Source organism: Lichenostomus cassidix, chromosome 23 (genome assembly GCF_008360975.1).
Source record: "Lichenostomus cassidix isolate B80296 chromosome 23, HeHo_3.0, whole genome shotgun sequence".
NCBI classification, from domain to species: domain Eukaryota; kingdom Metazoa; phylum Chordata; class Aves; order Passeriformes; family Meliphagidae; genus Lichenostomus; species Lichenostomus cassidix.
Window position 1 is genome coordinate 1373153 of NC_139503.1, and position 16112 is coordinate 1389264.

General features: G+C 64.4%; 2 protein-coding genes across 6 annotated transcripts; one reads left to right on the top strand and one right to left on the bottom strand.

Moving 5' to 3' along the window:
- Nucleotides 1-1206: 1206 nt before the first annotated feature.
- Nucleotides 1207-8689, bottom strand: LOC146427744 (CYFIP-related Rac1 interactor A-like). Of its 5 annotated transcripts, XM_085081111.1 has the most exons (14): nt 8508-8689; nt 6068-6317; nt 5839-5923; nt 5303-5383; nt 4053-4132; nt 3436-3557; nt 3255-3360; nt 2979-3115; nt 2812-2889; nt 2613-2729; nt 2440-2519; nt 2222-2348; nt 1968-2038; nt 1207-1837 (listed from the first exon to the last, which is right to left on the bottom strand). In XM_085081111.1, exons 5-14 carry the CDS (start codon nt 4123-4125, stop codon nt 1774-1776), a joined length of 975 nt encoding a protein of 324 aa, XP_084937237.1. In that variant the 5' UTR covers nt 4126-4132; nt 5303-5383; nt 5839-5923; nt 6068-6317; nt 8508-8689; the 3' UTR covers nt 1207-1773. The 5 variants fall into 5 exon arrangements, with proteins under 5 accessions (XP_084937237.1, XP_084937236.1, XP_084937239.1 ...); XM_085081110.1 differs by lacking the exon at nt 6068-6317; XM_085081113.1 differs by lacking the exon at nt 4053-4132.
- Nucleotides 8690-11041: 2352 nt separating this feature from the next.
- Nucleotides 11042-14422, top strand: HPCAL4 (hippocalcin like 4). The gene is made up of 4 exons (XM_085081144.1): nt 11042-11170; nt 12875-13044; nt 13147-13362; nt 13597-14422. Exons 2-4 carry the CDS (start codon nt 12883-12885, stop codon nt 13792-13794), a joined length of 576 nt encoding a protein of 191 aa, XP_084937270.1. The 5' UTR covers nt 11042-11170; nt 12875-12882; the 3' UTR covers nt 13795-14422.
- Nucleotides 14423-16112: the final 1690 nt, after the last annotated feature.

Here is a 16112-nt window from a genome sequence, read left to right on the forward strand (position 1 = left end):
TTAACAGAGCCCTCGGGGTCCGTTTGGGCTCAGCAGGACTGTGTGACACTGCTGCCATCGCTGCCATCGCAGGGCTGGTGGGTCAAGGGGGCTAATGGGGAAACTGAGGCACGGCTGGGGTGTGGAGCAGCTCGGGAGCAGCGCAGGACGTTGGGGAGCCTGTGGCCCACCCGATGCCTTGGCAGCGTTTCAGGTGGCTGTGGTGAAGCCAAACGTTGCAAGAGCCTAAAAATAAAAGGAGCTGTTGGCCGGGGTTGTGCAAGAGCGTGTCACTTGTCACTGTCCCACCCTGCGCGGGAGCTCGGCGGGTTTGGCGGCAAACCTGGCCGTGCACGGCTGGAGGCTGGCTCTGGGCCCGGGAAATGCCAGTGCCTGAAAGGCTGGGGACTGTCCCCCCTCTTTGTCCCCTCCTGTGCAGCCCCATGGCTGGGGGTGGCTTTGTGGGCTGGGGGGCAGGGGGTGGGATGGATGTCCCCATGGTGTCCCCATGGTGGCACCCTGAGGGGTGCAGAGCTCGGGGGGTGTGGGGACACTGCCCTTGCGACCCCCAGCACGGGCAGGAGGCTGTGGGGAAACTGAGGCAGAGAGTGCCAGAAATGCCTCTCTGGATCCGTGGTGTCACCCATGGGGTGCCCGTTGTCCCCTGGCATTGGGGTGGCCTTGGGGACACTGTCGGGGGGACAGCAGTGCCAGCAGCTGCAGTGTGCCCGGCGGGAAAGGCGGGAAAGGTGGCGGGAAGGAGGTGGGGCTGGCAGGACACCAAACCCCAGGGGACTTGGCCCTGCGCCACACGAGTGTGACCACAGCCAGGAGAGTCCCGGGGGTCCCCTCGGGGGTGACACAGCCCTAACCGAGGGGTCCTGCACTGCAGGGGTCTCCCGCAGCTCGGGGGGCTGCTGGGGGGCAGCGTGGGTCGCTCCGCGGCTGGCCTGGCACGGGTGGGGCCAGCGGGGCTGCGCTGTCGCGGTGTCACAGGGCCATCTGCCGGCAAAGTCACCGGCCCGGGGCAGCCAGCCCAGTGCTCCCAGTCTGCGGCCGCCGGGCACTGGGGAAGGGGCAGCACCACCCTGGGGTCACCCTGGGCTGCTGTCCCTCCTGGTCACTGCAGGAGGTGAAATTTGTCCCCCAGGGTGTCATGGAGAGGGGACAGGGACCCCGGGGCGGTGTGGGGTGGGACACAGCAGAGACAGCCCCGCTCCGGCCACAAACAGATTAAATGTCATTTTATTTCACACCCAAAAAAAAATGTAGAAAAGAAGAGGTGAGTGTGGATTTAATTGCTCATATTAAAAATCTACCAGGTGAGACTGAGCCGTTTCCTCCAGAGTCAGTGCAGATCCACAGGGATACTTCTTCCTCCTCCTCCTCCTCCTCCTCCTCCTCCTCCTCCTCCGCTTGGGGACCAGGATGGGGACAAGGGACACCCTCTGCCCCCTCCCCAAGGTGCCCCCGTGCCGTGGGCACTCTGCTGCCAGCCCCACCAGCACATCCCTGCCCGGCTCTCTCCCGCTCAGCCCCAAACCCCCCGGCGCGGTGTCCCCGCGGTGTCCCCACGGTGTCCCCACGGTGTCCCCACAGCGCCACCAGCACCGCGATTTGGGGGCGGGAAGGGGGGGCAGGAGCTCGTGGGCAGGAGTGGCCTCGGACCGTTTGGGTTCGCTTCTAGTATTTCTGTGCATTCCTCGCTGTCCCTTTTCCCTCTGTACAAAATGAGCTGGATGGTCATGGGCGTCGGTGACACGGTGACGAGTGGCTCCGGGGGCCGCGCCGCGCTCACTGCAGCAGCGCCCGGATCTGTTTGGACGTGGTGTCATCGTTGAGGTGCCGAGTGGTGTACCTGGGGTCGAGGGGACACGGGTCAGAGCCCCCGAGCTGCTCTGCTGTCACCCCGCGGTGCTGACTGGGGATGCCACACCCCTGCTGTGTCCCCAAGCCACCTCGCTGTGTCCCCAAGCCCCCCTGCTCACCTCAGAGCGTTCAGGAGCCCCTCGGTGCTGGTTGAGGGTTGATCTTTCAAGACTTTGATGCAGCCTTTCATCTGATGGGGGCAGAGAGAGGGGCTGTGAGGTCCCACTGGCACTGTCCCCTTCCTCCCCATCCTCCTCCTCGCTGCTCAGGGACACTTGCTCCCCCCTGGACCAACTGAGACATCGCCGTGGGGACAACCCAGGGAGAGGGATCCCAGGTTGAATGGGATGGCTGTGACCCCAGGGCCACTCACATCGATCTTGGAGGTCTTGGCGAAAGCCCCCACGGGGTGCACGTGGTCGTAGAGGATGATGACCCCAACCATCACCCTCATGCAGAACAGCAGGGTCTCGGTGTTGGTGAAGCGGCTCCTGTACTCCCTGTGCCACGAGAGAGGCTGGCTGAGCCTAGGAGGGTGGCAGAGGGACCCCAGCACCGAGCTGTCCCCCCAGATTGCCGTGGGATACTCACGGGGTCTCCAGCATCACCCTGCACACACAGGCCATGGTGCTCAGGCAGTCGGTGGTGTCCTCGATCGGGAGGGTCTTGTTCTGAAACCCAACAGGTCCAGGATGCTGTTTCCACCTCGGTGGTGGCTGCAGGGGACTTCCCCCCGCCCCGAGGGTCCCCCCAGCCCCCCTCACCTCTGAAACAAACTTGGTGGTGGCATTGCTGAGCGTTTTGAGCATGGGGGTGGCCTCGGCGTAGAACAGGGACATCCTGTTGGCCATCTCGTTGTTCACCTCGCTCTCTGCGTCCAGCTGGGGGGGTGTGATGGGGGCTGTTGGGGTGGCTGAAGCCCCCCTGAGCCATCCCGGGTCGGGGGGACAGCAGAGTCCTCACCTGCAGGTTGTTGATGCGATTCCGGCTGATGGTCCGTCTGTAGTAGCTGAAGTCGTTCTGGATGGCAGGGTTGGTCATCTGCGGGGGGACAGCGGGGTTAGGGGTCCCCAGGGACTCTGCTGGGTCTCGGGGACTCCCCCTCGTCCTTGCCCTGGCCAGAGAGGCACCTTGAGCTCATCGAAGCTGAGGGTGAAGTGCAGGATCTCGGCGAACTGCTTGGCCAGCGCCTGCTCCCTCTCCAGGTGCTGCGTCGGGGCGTACGGGGGGCTCGTCAGGGCCTCCAGCAGGCTCCGCAGGGCGTTCTCTGGGGACAAAGCACTCCCGGTCCCCCTCTGCGCCTCCCCAGACCCCGAGGGGAAACTGAGGCACGGCGCTGAGCACACTCCACGGCCCGGATTCCCATTCCCGGCTCGGGGAGGGATGCGGGGAGGTCAGGCACTCACCCAGCCGCAGGGAGAACTCGTAGAAGCGTTTCAGCTTGGCGACCAAGGGGCAGACGGCGCTCCAGGCGCGCTCCTGCAGCCGCAGGTCCCCGGGGTTTTGGATGGCCTGGGAGGGGAGGGAGCCAGCGTTGCCCCAAGGCACGGCGGGTGGGCGGGCAGGGGTCGCCGGGGCTGCACCCACCTCTCGGATCTCCTGCCCGGCGCCCGTGTAGGACTGCAGCTCGGCCAGGATGGTCTGCGCCTCCTCCAGCACGGCGTTCACCTGGTTCCACACCGCCGTCTCGGCCTCCGTCGGCTGCGCATCTGCAGGGCAGCGCCCCGGGGAGAGAAACCCGGAGGGCTCTGAGCGAGGCCCGGGGCGGCGAGAGCCAGAGCGGGGTGCCAGCACCCCATCGCACGGCTCTCCCGCCGGCCCGCGGCCCTTCCTGGCGGGATTCTCCCCCTGATCCGTCTCCTTGCCCGAGCTCGAGTCAAGCCGTGGAGTGGGGGGCAGGTGGGGGTGAGTCCTGGCTGCCCTGTGCCCGCCGTCCTGCTCACCACGAGGGTTCCCCGAGCAGCCCTCGGCCCCAAGAGGCTGCCAAGCGCCCCGGGGGAGAGGTGCGGAGCGACAGCCCCCGGCCACGGGTCTGGCCCCCCTCCCCGGGGAGACCCCCGGATGGCAAAGGTGGGGGAGGACGTCTGGGATGGGCGCGATGCGATGGGCGACGGGGTGGGAGGGGACAAGAACTCAAAATGGTGTGGATGTGGAACTCAGGATAAGTACGAAACAAAAAACGGAAAATAAAAATCCCATCTCACTTTCAAAGTCAAGGAAAAAATTAGGGCCTTGGTCAAGTTCGTTATAAGTCAACACTTTTAGAAGGTTCCCCATGTGAAACCTGCAAGAGAAGAAACAAGAGGAAAAAAGCATGATGGTGAGGTGGAGCCCGGGGAAGAGGTGCTGGGCTGTGGGCAGCGGCGGTGGCCGGAGCCCCGTCCTCCCCCCGCCGCTCCCCGGGGTGCTCCGGGGTGGCCCCGCGGCTGCTCCCGGCCCCGGGTGCAGCCTCTTCCCCCCCGATGGTGATGAGCGCTGGCGGATGGGGTGATGGAGAGGGAGGAGCGAAGGGAGGAGAAGCCGCCGGGAAAGTCCCTGAAGTCCCTGGAGTCTTGGCCACAAGTATCGCCCTCCTCTAGTACAGAGTCAGCCCGAAATGAGGGGTCCTGGGGAGCCCCAGAAGCTGCGCCAGGGCGCTGTGGAGGGGGCTGGAGGCAGGAAAAGGTTGTGCCGCTCAAAGGAGCCAGGAGGAGCCGGGAAGGTCCCCCGCCGTGGGACTGGGGGGCTGTGTGACCCCAGCCCGGGTGTTTTGGGGGGTGCTGGGTGTCAGAGGGGCTGTGGGGAGCTGTGCACAGCCTGTCCCCGCTGGGGATGGAATTGGGGCCAGCGCTGGGGCGAGCAGAGCCACTGCATTGTTTTCACCCTCCTCATTCTTGCGCTGAGCTGTGCCCGGGGGAGCCCTGGGGCTGTGCCCGCTCTGGCACCCTTCCGCGGTGTCTCACTGTCCCCGTGTCCAGCCTGGGGGTCTGAAAGCTGTCCTTTCCTGCCCCAGTTCGCCCGGATGCGCGGGAAGCTGAGGCAGATCCCCGATCCCGATCCCTCCTGCAGGCTGCGGCGGCCGCGCTGACCTTCCCAGCAGTGCAGGTGGCACAGATCATCCCCTCCTCCTTTCCCAGCCTCCAGGCTGTCCCTGTCCTGGCAGTGTCACGGGATGTGCCACACGGCCACCAGTGCCATCAGGACGTGTGCCTGAGGTGGTCCCCGGCCAGGTTCTGCTGCTCCTGCATCCCAGCGCTCAGCCAGGACATCTTCCCCGCTTTTCAAGGGATGGGGCATCTCTGCACATCTCCTGGGCTCCTGCTCCCCTGCCCCACTTTGCAGACTGAGTTCAGGGCCCTGAGGCACCTGGGGACACGGGGCTGCTCGGGGACACTGCCTGTCCCCATCCTCTGGGCAGCAGCCGCGGTGGCATCCCCGGCGCCCTCCCCACGCCCACCCTGCTCATGGGACTTACTTTCAAAATCCAGGAAAAAATGAGGACAGTTTTCTAAATCTTTGCCCAATACCTTTATCAGGTTGCCCATGGCCAGCAGACCTGAGCGAGAGAAACACAACAGAGTGGAACAGCACCGGTGCCACCAGCAGGACATCCCTGACCCCCCGTGTGTCACCACGGCACCTCCCTGTCCCCACCCCGATCCCGCCCGGCTGGGCACGAGGCTGTGAGCATCCCCTGGAATGGGACAGCTCTCCCAATCCTTCTGCCAATTCCAGAGGTGAGGAGGGAAGTGGAGTGAGGGGCTGGGAGCTCTGTGCTCCCTGGGGCACCCCTGGCCATGCTGCCACCCCTGAGACACCCCAGTTCCCCACCCCGGCATGCCCCAGGTGACCCCCATGGGATCATGCCATTCCCATGGTTATGGGGCTGGGAATCCCCCATGGACAGGGAAGGATCCCAGCTGGGAATTGTGCCCCACAGACCCGGCTTGGGGGTCTGGTGCTCATGCCAGAACATCCCACCCACCCCACGGCCATCCCTCGGGTCCTTACCTCAGTGCCTGGTGTGGCAGTGGTGGCTACGGCAGGAGCAGGGGCTGTGCCACCCGCCCGGGTCACTTCATGGGCCGGCGGAGACCTGCGGGCAGGGGGGCGAGAGGGTCAGGGACCCCACTGGACACCTCCCTGCCCCGGGGACCCACCGGGGGGACCAGCTGGGGAAACACGGTGGGACACCGGATCTCCCCCATCTCATGCTGCCACCAGCCTTCACCTTATTTACCTTGATCATTTTTTTATTGCCACCGGGAGCTCACCAGGCATCGGGCTGAGCATCCCCGTCCCTCTTCACCCCTTGTGGGACCTGCCAGCAGCTCGGGGACAACCCCAGAGCGGAGCCATCTGTCCCCATCTCTCCTTGGAGAGGCCAAGATCCCCAGGGATGACTTTCCCAGCTCCGCTGGTTGGGTTTGCTCTTTCCTGCTCGCTGTGTGAAGATCCCTTTATGCCGCCGATGAGCCACAACCCAAATCCTGCAGGCAACGGGATGTTCCCCCAGTTCCCTGTACCCCACCTTGCCCTCAGGGGTGTGGGGGGTCGGGATTGGCCCCATGGTGTCAGCAGGCTCCAGGAAGCAGCCGCGGGACTTAGCAGGTTGTAATTAAGCGCTTGGGTTTAATTAATGAGGCTGGGGAAGGGGAAAGGGAGAGCTGGAGTGGTGATGGGGAGGAATGGGGTGGCTTCATGGCTGTTTGCCCCAAGCCCAGTGCTCCCCACTCAGCCCCTTGGCATCAGCACTGATGGCTCTGCCTTCCTCCTCTTCCTCCTCTTCCTCCCAGGCCCACTAAGTGGTGGCTTTACCCTGGGGCTGCACCAGTGCTGAAATGCAGCTGGTTTTTGGGGTAACTGGAGTACCCAGTGACCCCGAGGTTCATCCTGCTGAGCGCTGGGTGTTTCAAAAGGGTGCTGGGGCACCCTGGGGTGCAGGGGGTCCCTGAGATGCTGGGGCAGTCGGAGGGGTGGGAGGTTGGCACCTGCTCTGCCCTGGCATTGGCACACAGGGTGTGACCGGGCGTCCTCGTGCCACCGTGCCACCGTTGTCCTTGACGGGCAGCTTGGGGCTGGGATTTGTCCCTGCTGAGCTCTGCCTGTGCCCGGCGAGGGGCACGGATGGGTCCCCGGGGGTCCCCAGTGTGAGGACAGCCCGGGGTGACACCAGAGCTGTGGCACAGGGGTTCGGTGCCAGCCGGGGGTTTGGGGGCTGCTGCACCCCCCTTGGGTTTGGGGGTGGCTCCGCTTGGGGTTCAGCCCCTCTTTTACATCGTTCCCTTGGTCCCAAGTGCTCAAACCCCGCGGTGGCACTCGTCCCGGGGTGCCACTGCATGTCGCTCCCGGGGGGCTGTCGAAGAGGGCGAGGGGTTCCTTCCCGTGCCCACTGCTGAACTGGGGGATTGCGCGCCCCAAATCCGCCGGGAAAGGTGGATTTGGTGGATTCCCTGTCCCCCAAACCGGGAGGGCTCACCGCGGAGTGCGCTGCCCGAGGAGAGCTGGGAACAGCAGGCTCTCTGTCCCCAGCCACACCCGAGGTGGCCTCGGGTTCCGTCCCTCCCTGCGGTGGCCTCACTGCACCCCAGCCGCGTTCCAGAACTTGCCCTTCTCCCCGCGCCGCCGCCTCTCCCTGCTCCCCACGAGCGTCCTGCCCCACGGGGACCCCAGGCGGGTGTCACCTCCGTGGGGACAACCCAGCCGATGGGGTGAACCCCACTCCGGCTCCAAGCAGAGCCCAGTGCTGCATCCAGGAGCATCCTTCCTCCTAGCCGGCGGTGCCCGGGCTGGCCACGGCGGAGGGGCAGCGATGCCCCCGGCTCAGGCCACCCGGTGTCACCGTTTTGGGGCTGTGCCCCTCGCTGCCGGCGCGGCACCGCTGTGGGCGCCGCAGCTTGGTGCAGAGCCGCAGCCCCGGCCGGGGGCTACCTGCCCCTTCCCCTTGACCTGGCCGCGCTCCCCGCAGCCTCTCGCCCGCTGGGTGCCCGCTGGGTTGCCCGCTGGGTTCCCCCCTCCGCCGCCGATCCCCCCGCCGCTGCCCCCCGCCCATGGCCGCGCTGGCATCGCCGCAGCCGCCGCAGGGTCGGGCGAGCGGTGCCTGGAGAATTCTCCATGGGGAGCACAGCTTATCCCGGGAATCGGGGTGCCGGGGCCAGATCGCACCCCAGGGTGAGCCAGGGCACCCCCAGCCCCGAGCAGGGTGGAGTTGGGGCTTCTCAGCGCCGCGACCCCCCCGGTTTTGGGAGCTGCCTGGCCGGAGGGATGTGCGAGCCCCCCGAGCGGGGCCGGCGGGGTGCGGGGGGCTCCGCTGTGCCTGGCTGCGGCTGCGGCTGAGCAGCAGATTTACCGCAGGGCTCCGGCAGCCGAGCCGCATCACCCAGCCGGCGCGGGAGAGAACCCACCCGTGCCCCCGCACCCACCCGTGCCCCCGCACCCACCCGGGGCCACCGCGGGGCTACGGCACCCGAGCTGGGGCGAAGCCACCCCATCGCCACCTCCCCAGCATCGCCCACCCCATCACCCGCCCCGCCGCCCGCGGTCCTGGCGAGCACCGGGCTGGGGGTGCAAAGCGGAAAGCGGGGCTGCCGGCGGGGTCCCCGGGGGACACGGGCAGCCCCTCGCCCCATCTCCGGCCTGGTGGCAGCCCTGTCCCCGTGCCCGCGGCGGCCCGCGCTCACCGTGGCGGTGCGAGCCCGAGGCGTGGGCAGGCGGCGGCGGCGGCCGGGAGTCTGCGGATGGTGGCGAGCGCGGGGTGTCGGGGACGAGCCGCCCGCCGTGTGCGTGAGCCGCCCTGCGCCAGCTGCCGAATGCACCACAAAGACCACCATAGCCCCCCGGCCCCCCCCACGCCACTGGTGACGGTGACGTCTCAAGTGTGAGGGAGACGGGGATGCTTAACCCCCTGCGTGCCGGCCGGCGGAGCTCTGCGGCCTGGCGGGGAGAAGGGTCCGGCTGCTGCCGCCTCGGTTTGGGGGACACGGCGACATCGAGAGGGTGTCCCCCGCCATCAGAGCCAGCTCGGGTCAACACCAGCGCCAGCAGCCGGCTCAGAGAAGGATGGGGGAAAACACAAATGTTCCTTTGCTCCTGCCCCAGCCCATGGGTGGCACTGCTTCCTCGGGTCCCCTCTCCGGGGAGGTGACAAGCACGGCAGCGAGGACAGACCAGGCCCATGTGGTGGCACCGCGGTTTTGGGCAGGCAGCACCCTCTGCCCCACCAGCTCCCCCAGGACAGGGGCCAGGATGGGTCTGGATGGCATGAACTGCCACAGAGCTGATCCCTCAGGGGTGATGTGGGAGGAACAGAAACCCAAAATTGGGCTATTTCTGCTTTTCTGCCCTGACTTCCCCCCTTTCCAGGCCAGCGCTGGGCATCACATTGGGGACATCAAGAGGGAGCCCCAGTGCTATGGCCACCACAGGTCCAGCTTGCCCAGTGGCATCCCGAGGTGTCCCCCAGGCACACGGCGTGGGTGACAACAGCTCCTCACTCCTTTCCAAGGACATTTGTGCCGGGAGTCACAGAGCGGTGGCCCAGCCACCCTGAGCAGTGCCAGTGTCACAGCCCAGTGACCTGACAGCGCAGTGGCACAGGAGCTGTCACCATTCTGGGATCAGCAGCGGTGACTCCCGCTCCCCGCAGCCCCCAGCAGCTTGTGGGGGGCTGATCGGGCTGCAGCAGCCCGAGGAGAGCGGGGCTGTGCGGTGTCCCCAGCGGGCACAGCCCCGGGCCGTGCTGCTGCAGCCCGTAGCCGCTGGGGGAAGCTGCAGCCCTTTGCATTCCGCGGAGCCGCTGGATGGGGAGGTGGTTAGGAACCGGCAGGGCCCTGGCAGCTCTGCCCCCGGGGGACACGGAGGGTGGGAGCTGCAGCAGTGGGCAGGGAAGGGCTGTCACAGAGCTCCTGTCCCCCTCAGACACCTTGCTGTCCCCTCTGCAAACCCGCGGCCAACAATCCCAGCTGAACCTGTGCTCCTGCCAGGGTTTGGGGTGCCCCAGTCTCGGGGTGTTGGGCTCAGCTGGGTGATCTGCCAGCGCGGTCAGCCCACCGTGACCCTCAGGCATCATCCCAGCACCACCGCTTGGGGTGTCAGAGCCCCAAAAATGCCACCCCAGGACCACATTGTCACCCTGATCCTCATCCCAAGGGCATCCCGGAGCTCCCCTGCCTCTTCCAGCCTCTCCCTACCCCTTTGGCATCCCCTTCCCATGAGCCGAGCCGGGCTGCTCCCAGCCCTGGCAGCCCGTGCTGCTTCAATTAAGCCCTCATTAATTTTTCAGTCCCCCTGAGCACCCCGGGCACGGGCGGTTTGCAGAGCCGTTAATTGATGTCTTCTCTACTCAACATCCAAGAGCTAGCAGCGGGGCCGGGGGGATCATCCCGCCCAGCTCTCGGGGAGGCTCACGGAGAGGCTTTGGGGCCACACCGAGCCACGTCCCGTGCCCAGCAGAGGCTGCGGAGGTGACCCAAAATCCGCGGGGCTGAATCACCTCGTTCCGGGTGAGGTCCAGCCCAGGCTGGGGACACAGCACAAGGATGTCACATCCAGCCATGGGGGCTCCCAGCCTTCCCACCCGCAGGATGAGGGGGGATAGAGCCCTTCAGCCCCCGCGATGTAGATATTTGTGGGTTTTTGTCACACCTTCAGCTGGGGCAATTCCTGCTGCTTCACGCAGCCCCCCCTGCAGTCAGGGTGGGCACACCGGAGAGCTGGTGCCGTGGAGAAGGGCTGAGCACCCCACAGCCCCCCTAGGGACGGGATGGGATGGGGAGCAGCCCTGGCTGGCTGGACACTTCATCCAGTGGCCACCGGCTGCAGATTGGCAGCTGCGGCCAGGCCCGGGTGGCACTGGGATCCCAGCAGGATGCCAAGGTCACCGGGAAAAGCACTCGGCGATCTCCATGGAAACATTCCACGTTCGGTTCTGGAGATCAAAGTGGTTTTCTTGTCCCTCTCTCCTCGGCGCTTCAGCTGTGGCTCTGCCAAGCGAAGGGCCACTGGTGTGTCCCAGTGTCCCCAGTGCGGGGCCAGCATCCCCCGGCATCCCAACGCCAACATCCCCCCGCATCCCGGTCCCACATCCCGGTCCCGTTTCCCCTCCCAACATCCCGGTACCCCCATCATCCCACCTCGCCCCCCACCCCGCGGCCCCTCCCGGCTGATTGACAGCGCTCCCAGCCAATGGCCGCCGGGGGGGCGGGGGGCCCGCGGCTACAAGAGGGGCGGGAGCGGCGGGGGCTGAGCCGGCGGCTGGACCGCGGCCCCTCCGGTACCGGTACCGGCAGCGGCTCCGCGCCCCGCCCGGCCCCGCCGAGCCGCCACTGCCCGCGCCGCAGCACAGGTAAGGGCCGTCGGGGCTGCAGCCGCACCCGCGGGGCCGGGACCGGGCTCACCGGAGCGGAGCCGCCGTCGGGGCAGGTGCCGCCCGGAGCTGCTGCCAGCGGGTGTCGGGGCAGGCGGCCCGGAGCTATCCCATCCTGCGGGCGGGCAGAGCATCCCCGTGCCTCCATCCATCCCCAGAGCATCCCCGTGCCCCCTCCATCCCCCGAGCATCCCCGTACCTCCATCCATCCCCCGAGCCCCTTTCTGGCTCCCTGGGGTGCTGCTGCAGGCTGGGGTGCTCTGCGCTGCCCTGCAGGGGACACCCGCAGTGACATCCCTCTGCCCTGTTTTGGGGCCAGCAGCCGCTGGTCCATGCTGATATTGGTGCTTTGGGGTGTGGGGTGGCCCCGCTGGGTGCTGCTCCCTGCCCTGACATGGCTGGTAGTGCTTGGAAAAGAAAATTGAGGACTGTGGACCAAAGGATGCTGCTCTGGAGTCCTGGCTGCTCTGCTGGCTCTGCTGGCAGGCTGAGGTGTGCTGAGGGGCTGCATCCTCCTGAGGGAGGTGTGGATCATGGCAGGTTTGGCCATGCACAGTGCCTGGCACGGTTTATAATCAACCCCAGCAATTCAGAACCAGCCCGTGGTGCTGGGGGGCTGGTGGAGCTGAGCTGGGGTCCCTGGGGAAGCCTTGTGCTCCGTGGGAGTTTGGACATTCCCTGGGCTCTGCCTGCCAGAGCTGGTGGGTTCAGCGCTGCCGCGGCAGACGGTGACAGATGCTGGTGGGATGATGGGGCAGGAAGAAGCCACTGCCTGTGGGATTGGCCAGGAGCAGGGCTGGCAGGGAGCACGAGGGACCCCACATCACCCAGCCCAGGTCCCCCCAGTGCCCCCGAGCCCACATGGCCAGGACATCAGATCTCTGAAAGGACACGCTGCTTGGTTGGGCTCCAAGTGAACTTCTCCTCAACTTTACGGAGAGAGAAGCTCCAGGAGCTCCCGGAGAACCATCTGCTGCTCCGGCTGAGCGGCGCCGGCAGCCAAGGCTGCGTGGGAGAGAGCATGGTGTGTATCGAGCTCTGCTCGCTGCCCACACAGCCAGGGCCGTGCCAGGGCTCCCTGAGCTGGCACCCCCTGGCCAGACCCTGTCCCCACCACGGGCTGGCCATGAGCAGCTTGGGCATTGCTGGATGTTGCGAGGTCGATGGTGCCAGGGAGGTTTTGATGTCCTTTAAGGGCAGAGTTTTCGTTGTCTCATCTTTAGAGAGGGTCTGGTGAAAGGTGTCACTGCCCATGGCAGTGTGGCTGGAACCAGGTAGCCTTGAGGTCCTTTCCAGCCTCAACCATTCTAGAATTCCATGGTCATGCTCTGGTAAAGGTCATGGGAAGAGTTCTGGATTTTCAGTTGCTTTTTTGAGTGTTTTCCTGCAGCCCAAAGCGAGCCCAGGGGATGGAGGTGACACTACTGGCTGCTGTGATTGGCTACCCCAGGGCCAGCTCCTGCACACCTCCAGGAGCCAAGGCCACAGCCACATTTCCAGTGCCACAGCCACATTTCCAATGCCACAGCCACATTTCCAGTGCCACAGCCGCTGTCCTGCAGGGACACCCACCAGCCAGGTGGATCAAGGGGAAGCAGAATGCAGGATCAGCCAGCTGCCAGGGTGGAGCAGGGCCTGGGAGAACCATCCCTCTCCACTCCTGCTGTGTGTTCTCCCTCCCAGGGGCAGCCATGGGCAAGCACAGCAGCAAGCTGGCCCCGGAGATGCTGGATGACCTGGTGAGGAGCACGGAGTTCAGTGAGCAGGAGCTCAAGCAGTGGTACAAAGGCTTCCTCAAGGACTGCCCCACCGGCATCCTCAACCTGGAGGAGTTCCAGCAGCTCTACATCAAGGTGGGCTCCAGCTGGGGGTCTGAGTGCAGCCAGGGGGGCTGGAGCACCTCAGGAGCCAGCCAACCCCTCCTCATTTCAATCTCTCTCCTCTCCTCCCTGCAGTTTTTCCCCTATGGTGATGCCTCCAAGTTTGCCCAGCACGCTTTCCGTACTTTTGACAAGAACGGCGATGGCACCATCGACTTCAGGGAGTTCATCTGTGCCCTGTCTGTCACCTCCAGGGGCACCTTCGAGCAGAAACTCAACTGGGCCTTTGAGATGTACGACCTGGATGGGGACGGGAAGATCACGCGCCTGGAGATGCTGGAGATCATTGAGGTACCTGTGCTTTGGATCAGCAGGGGTTGTTTGCTTTTTCCAGGCTTTTCATAGATATTGGATCCCTTTTAGCACCAAAAAATAAAAGTTTTCCCACCCAGAGCTTTGTCTGAGAGGTATTTGATGTGCATCTGATAGAAATGAGTCCCAACAGAGCAGCAATCCTGTCCTTGTCCCCTGCCTTGTCCTGGGATCTTCTTTCCTTTCAACATTGCTTTTCTCACCTCCCTCCAGGCCATTTACAAGATGGTGGGGACTGTGATCATGATGAGGATGAACCAAGACGGGCTGACGCCCCAGCAGCGAGTGGACAAGATCTTCACAAAGATGGACAAGGACAAGGATGACCAGATCTCCCTGGAGGAGTTCAAGGAGGCCGCCAAGAGTGACCCCTCCATCGTCCTGCTCCTGCAGTGTGACATGCAAAAGTAGAGCCCTGGGGCTCAGGGCTGGACTCCAAACTCTGCCCCCTGTGATGGTTTTAATCCCGGTTTTTTCCTCCCCAGGCATGAGCCACATTCCATTCCTGCTGCCCCTCCACGTTCCACACCCTCCGAGGGCAGAACCTGCTCTGAGTGTTGTCAGCCCAACCCACCCTCTCCCATCCCGGAGCTGCACACCCTGCAGCCAGTGCTGTGTCCTGCCTGGCCAGGGCTAGCTGTTCCCAAATCCCTGATGCTTTCTCCCTGCTTTCCCCCTCTGCTCCATTCTGATCCTAACAGACCAACTCTGTGCCCTTTGTGCTGTTCCCCCACCCTCCATGGCTTGTGATGTTTCCAGGGAGGCTGGAAAGTCCCAAATACACCTCCTGGTCCCTCCTTCACTGGCAATTCCCTGGAAGGCTGCCTGGAGGGCCAGTGCTGGCCCCAGGATGCTGGGGGGCTTGGGAAGGGTGTTGCACCATCTTTAGCTCCTCCACCTCTGCTTTTCCAGGCCAGGAATATTGTCCCAGGTTGGTGTTTAGTCTGCACGTTGTGGTGTTGATGGCTGTGATATCTGTTAGGAGATGGTGAAGTTGTTATCTATTTTTTTAATGGACAAATAAACTGTTCCCCGCGTGTGGTGTGTCCTCCCCTGGATGGTTTATTGGGGGGCAGCTGGCTGGGGACACTGAGGTGACAACACTGCACTCCTGGGCATCGTTTAGGGGTCTCACCTCAGTCTGTGACACGCCAAGGGATGGAGAAACCCCTGGGGACAGCACGGTGGGGCTCAGGCTGGGAAACCCTGAAGGTGGATGGAACTGAAACCCTTCAGTCCTACAGGCAACTCTGGGGAAGGAAATGCCACTTTTGGGGTGGGGAGAACCCCAAAATACTGGAAACGGGTTTGATTTGTCCACCAGGAGCTGTGCCCTTCCCTCAGGGCGGGTGGCTTTGTCCTGGGCTCCATCTGCCACCAACCAGGCCCTGCTCTCAGGGAATCTTTGTCCTTCTTTTCTCCACCCCCATCTTCCCCGCACAGATTTTCCCGTGGCCTTTCTTCTCCCTCAGCAGCCTGCACAGACAGTGACTGTTGCTAAGGAGCTCTCACCAAATTTCAATCCTCCTCTGTAATCAATCAGGCAGGACTGGCTCCCAGCTCACCCCATCCCAGGAGGATCTACAAATCCCCAGCCTGTGGTGTGTCCTGCATCTGCCAGGACCCGAGCACGGGGACGGGAGGGTGCCAAAAACCGGCAGGGAGTGTATTTTTAGGAGTGCTGCTGAGGGCAGAGCTCTGCACTTCGGGTTGGGCGGCTGTGCTTTCCAGGAGTGTGCGTGTGGGTTTGCAGAGCCTGGGGAAGAGGGAACGGGGCAGGTTGTCCCACCCTGTGGGAGTTGGGGACATGCCAGGGCTGCTGCCTGGAAGGGCAGCGACTCAAAAGCTCGAGAGAGAGCTCCAAGAATAGCCTGGTGATCCTGGGACCTCCCGAGCTCCTGCTTCCCTGGGGGCACCCCGAAGGAAGCTCAGGTGTTTCCCAGCAGGGAGATGCAAAAGCCCTGGGGAGAGGAAGTCTGTGAGGCTGAAATGATGGATTCCCAAAGGGTTTGGGATTCCCGGAGCCAGCTCTGCTCACAGCTTTCCCTGGCTCTGCTCTCCTGCTTGGGTCTCTGTGCCACTGGGGTGGTGCTGGATGGGGACATGGGTGTCCCCAAGGCTGTGGATTCTAGGAAGGGTTTTTTTTTGGGTGAAATACATGGATTTGGGTAAAACCCTCTGTCCTGGGGCTCTGTGGCCTCCCCAGGAGCTGCTCTGTTCCAAGTCAGATCCCTCATCCTTTGCCCCTTCCTGGTGATGGGTTTTGCTCTCTGGGGTTCACTCCCTGCTCCCCAGGGGTTTCTGGGGATCTGCTGGTCGTGGTGGAACTTTTATCCCGAGCTGAACGCCCAGCTCTGTGACTTCTCTCACCAGCACTCGCGGGAGTGGAGAGCCCTAATTAACACCTACACTCATTCCCTTAATTAGCGGGGGGCACAGGTCGCCCTGGCACGGAGCAGGGTCCCACCACCCCTCTGTGCCACCGTGCTGCCACCACCCTGGCTGCTCCATCCTCTGCAAATCCCAGCCCTGACCACCCTCACGCTCTCCAAGGATGGCCAAACCCCAAATCCGCCGCTTGGGACAAGCAGGTGTCCTCCAGGGGTGCCCCACCGCCTCCTGCTCCGTGTCCCCGCGGGGCTCTACTGATGGCACCTTTGTCCCCAGCCCCTTCCCCTCTCTCCCGAAGGTTCGCTGCCCCCGCGGCTGGCTCTGCCCTGCAGCGGGAG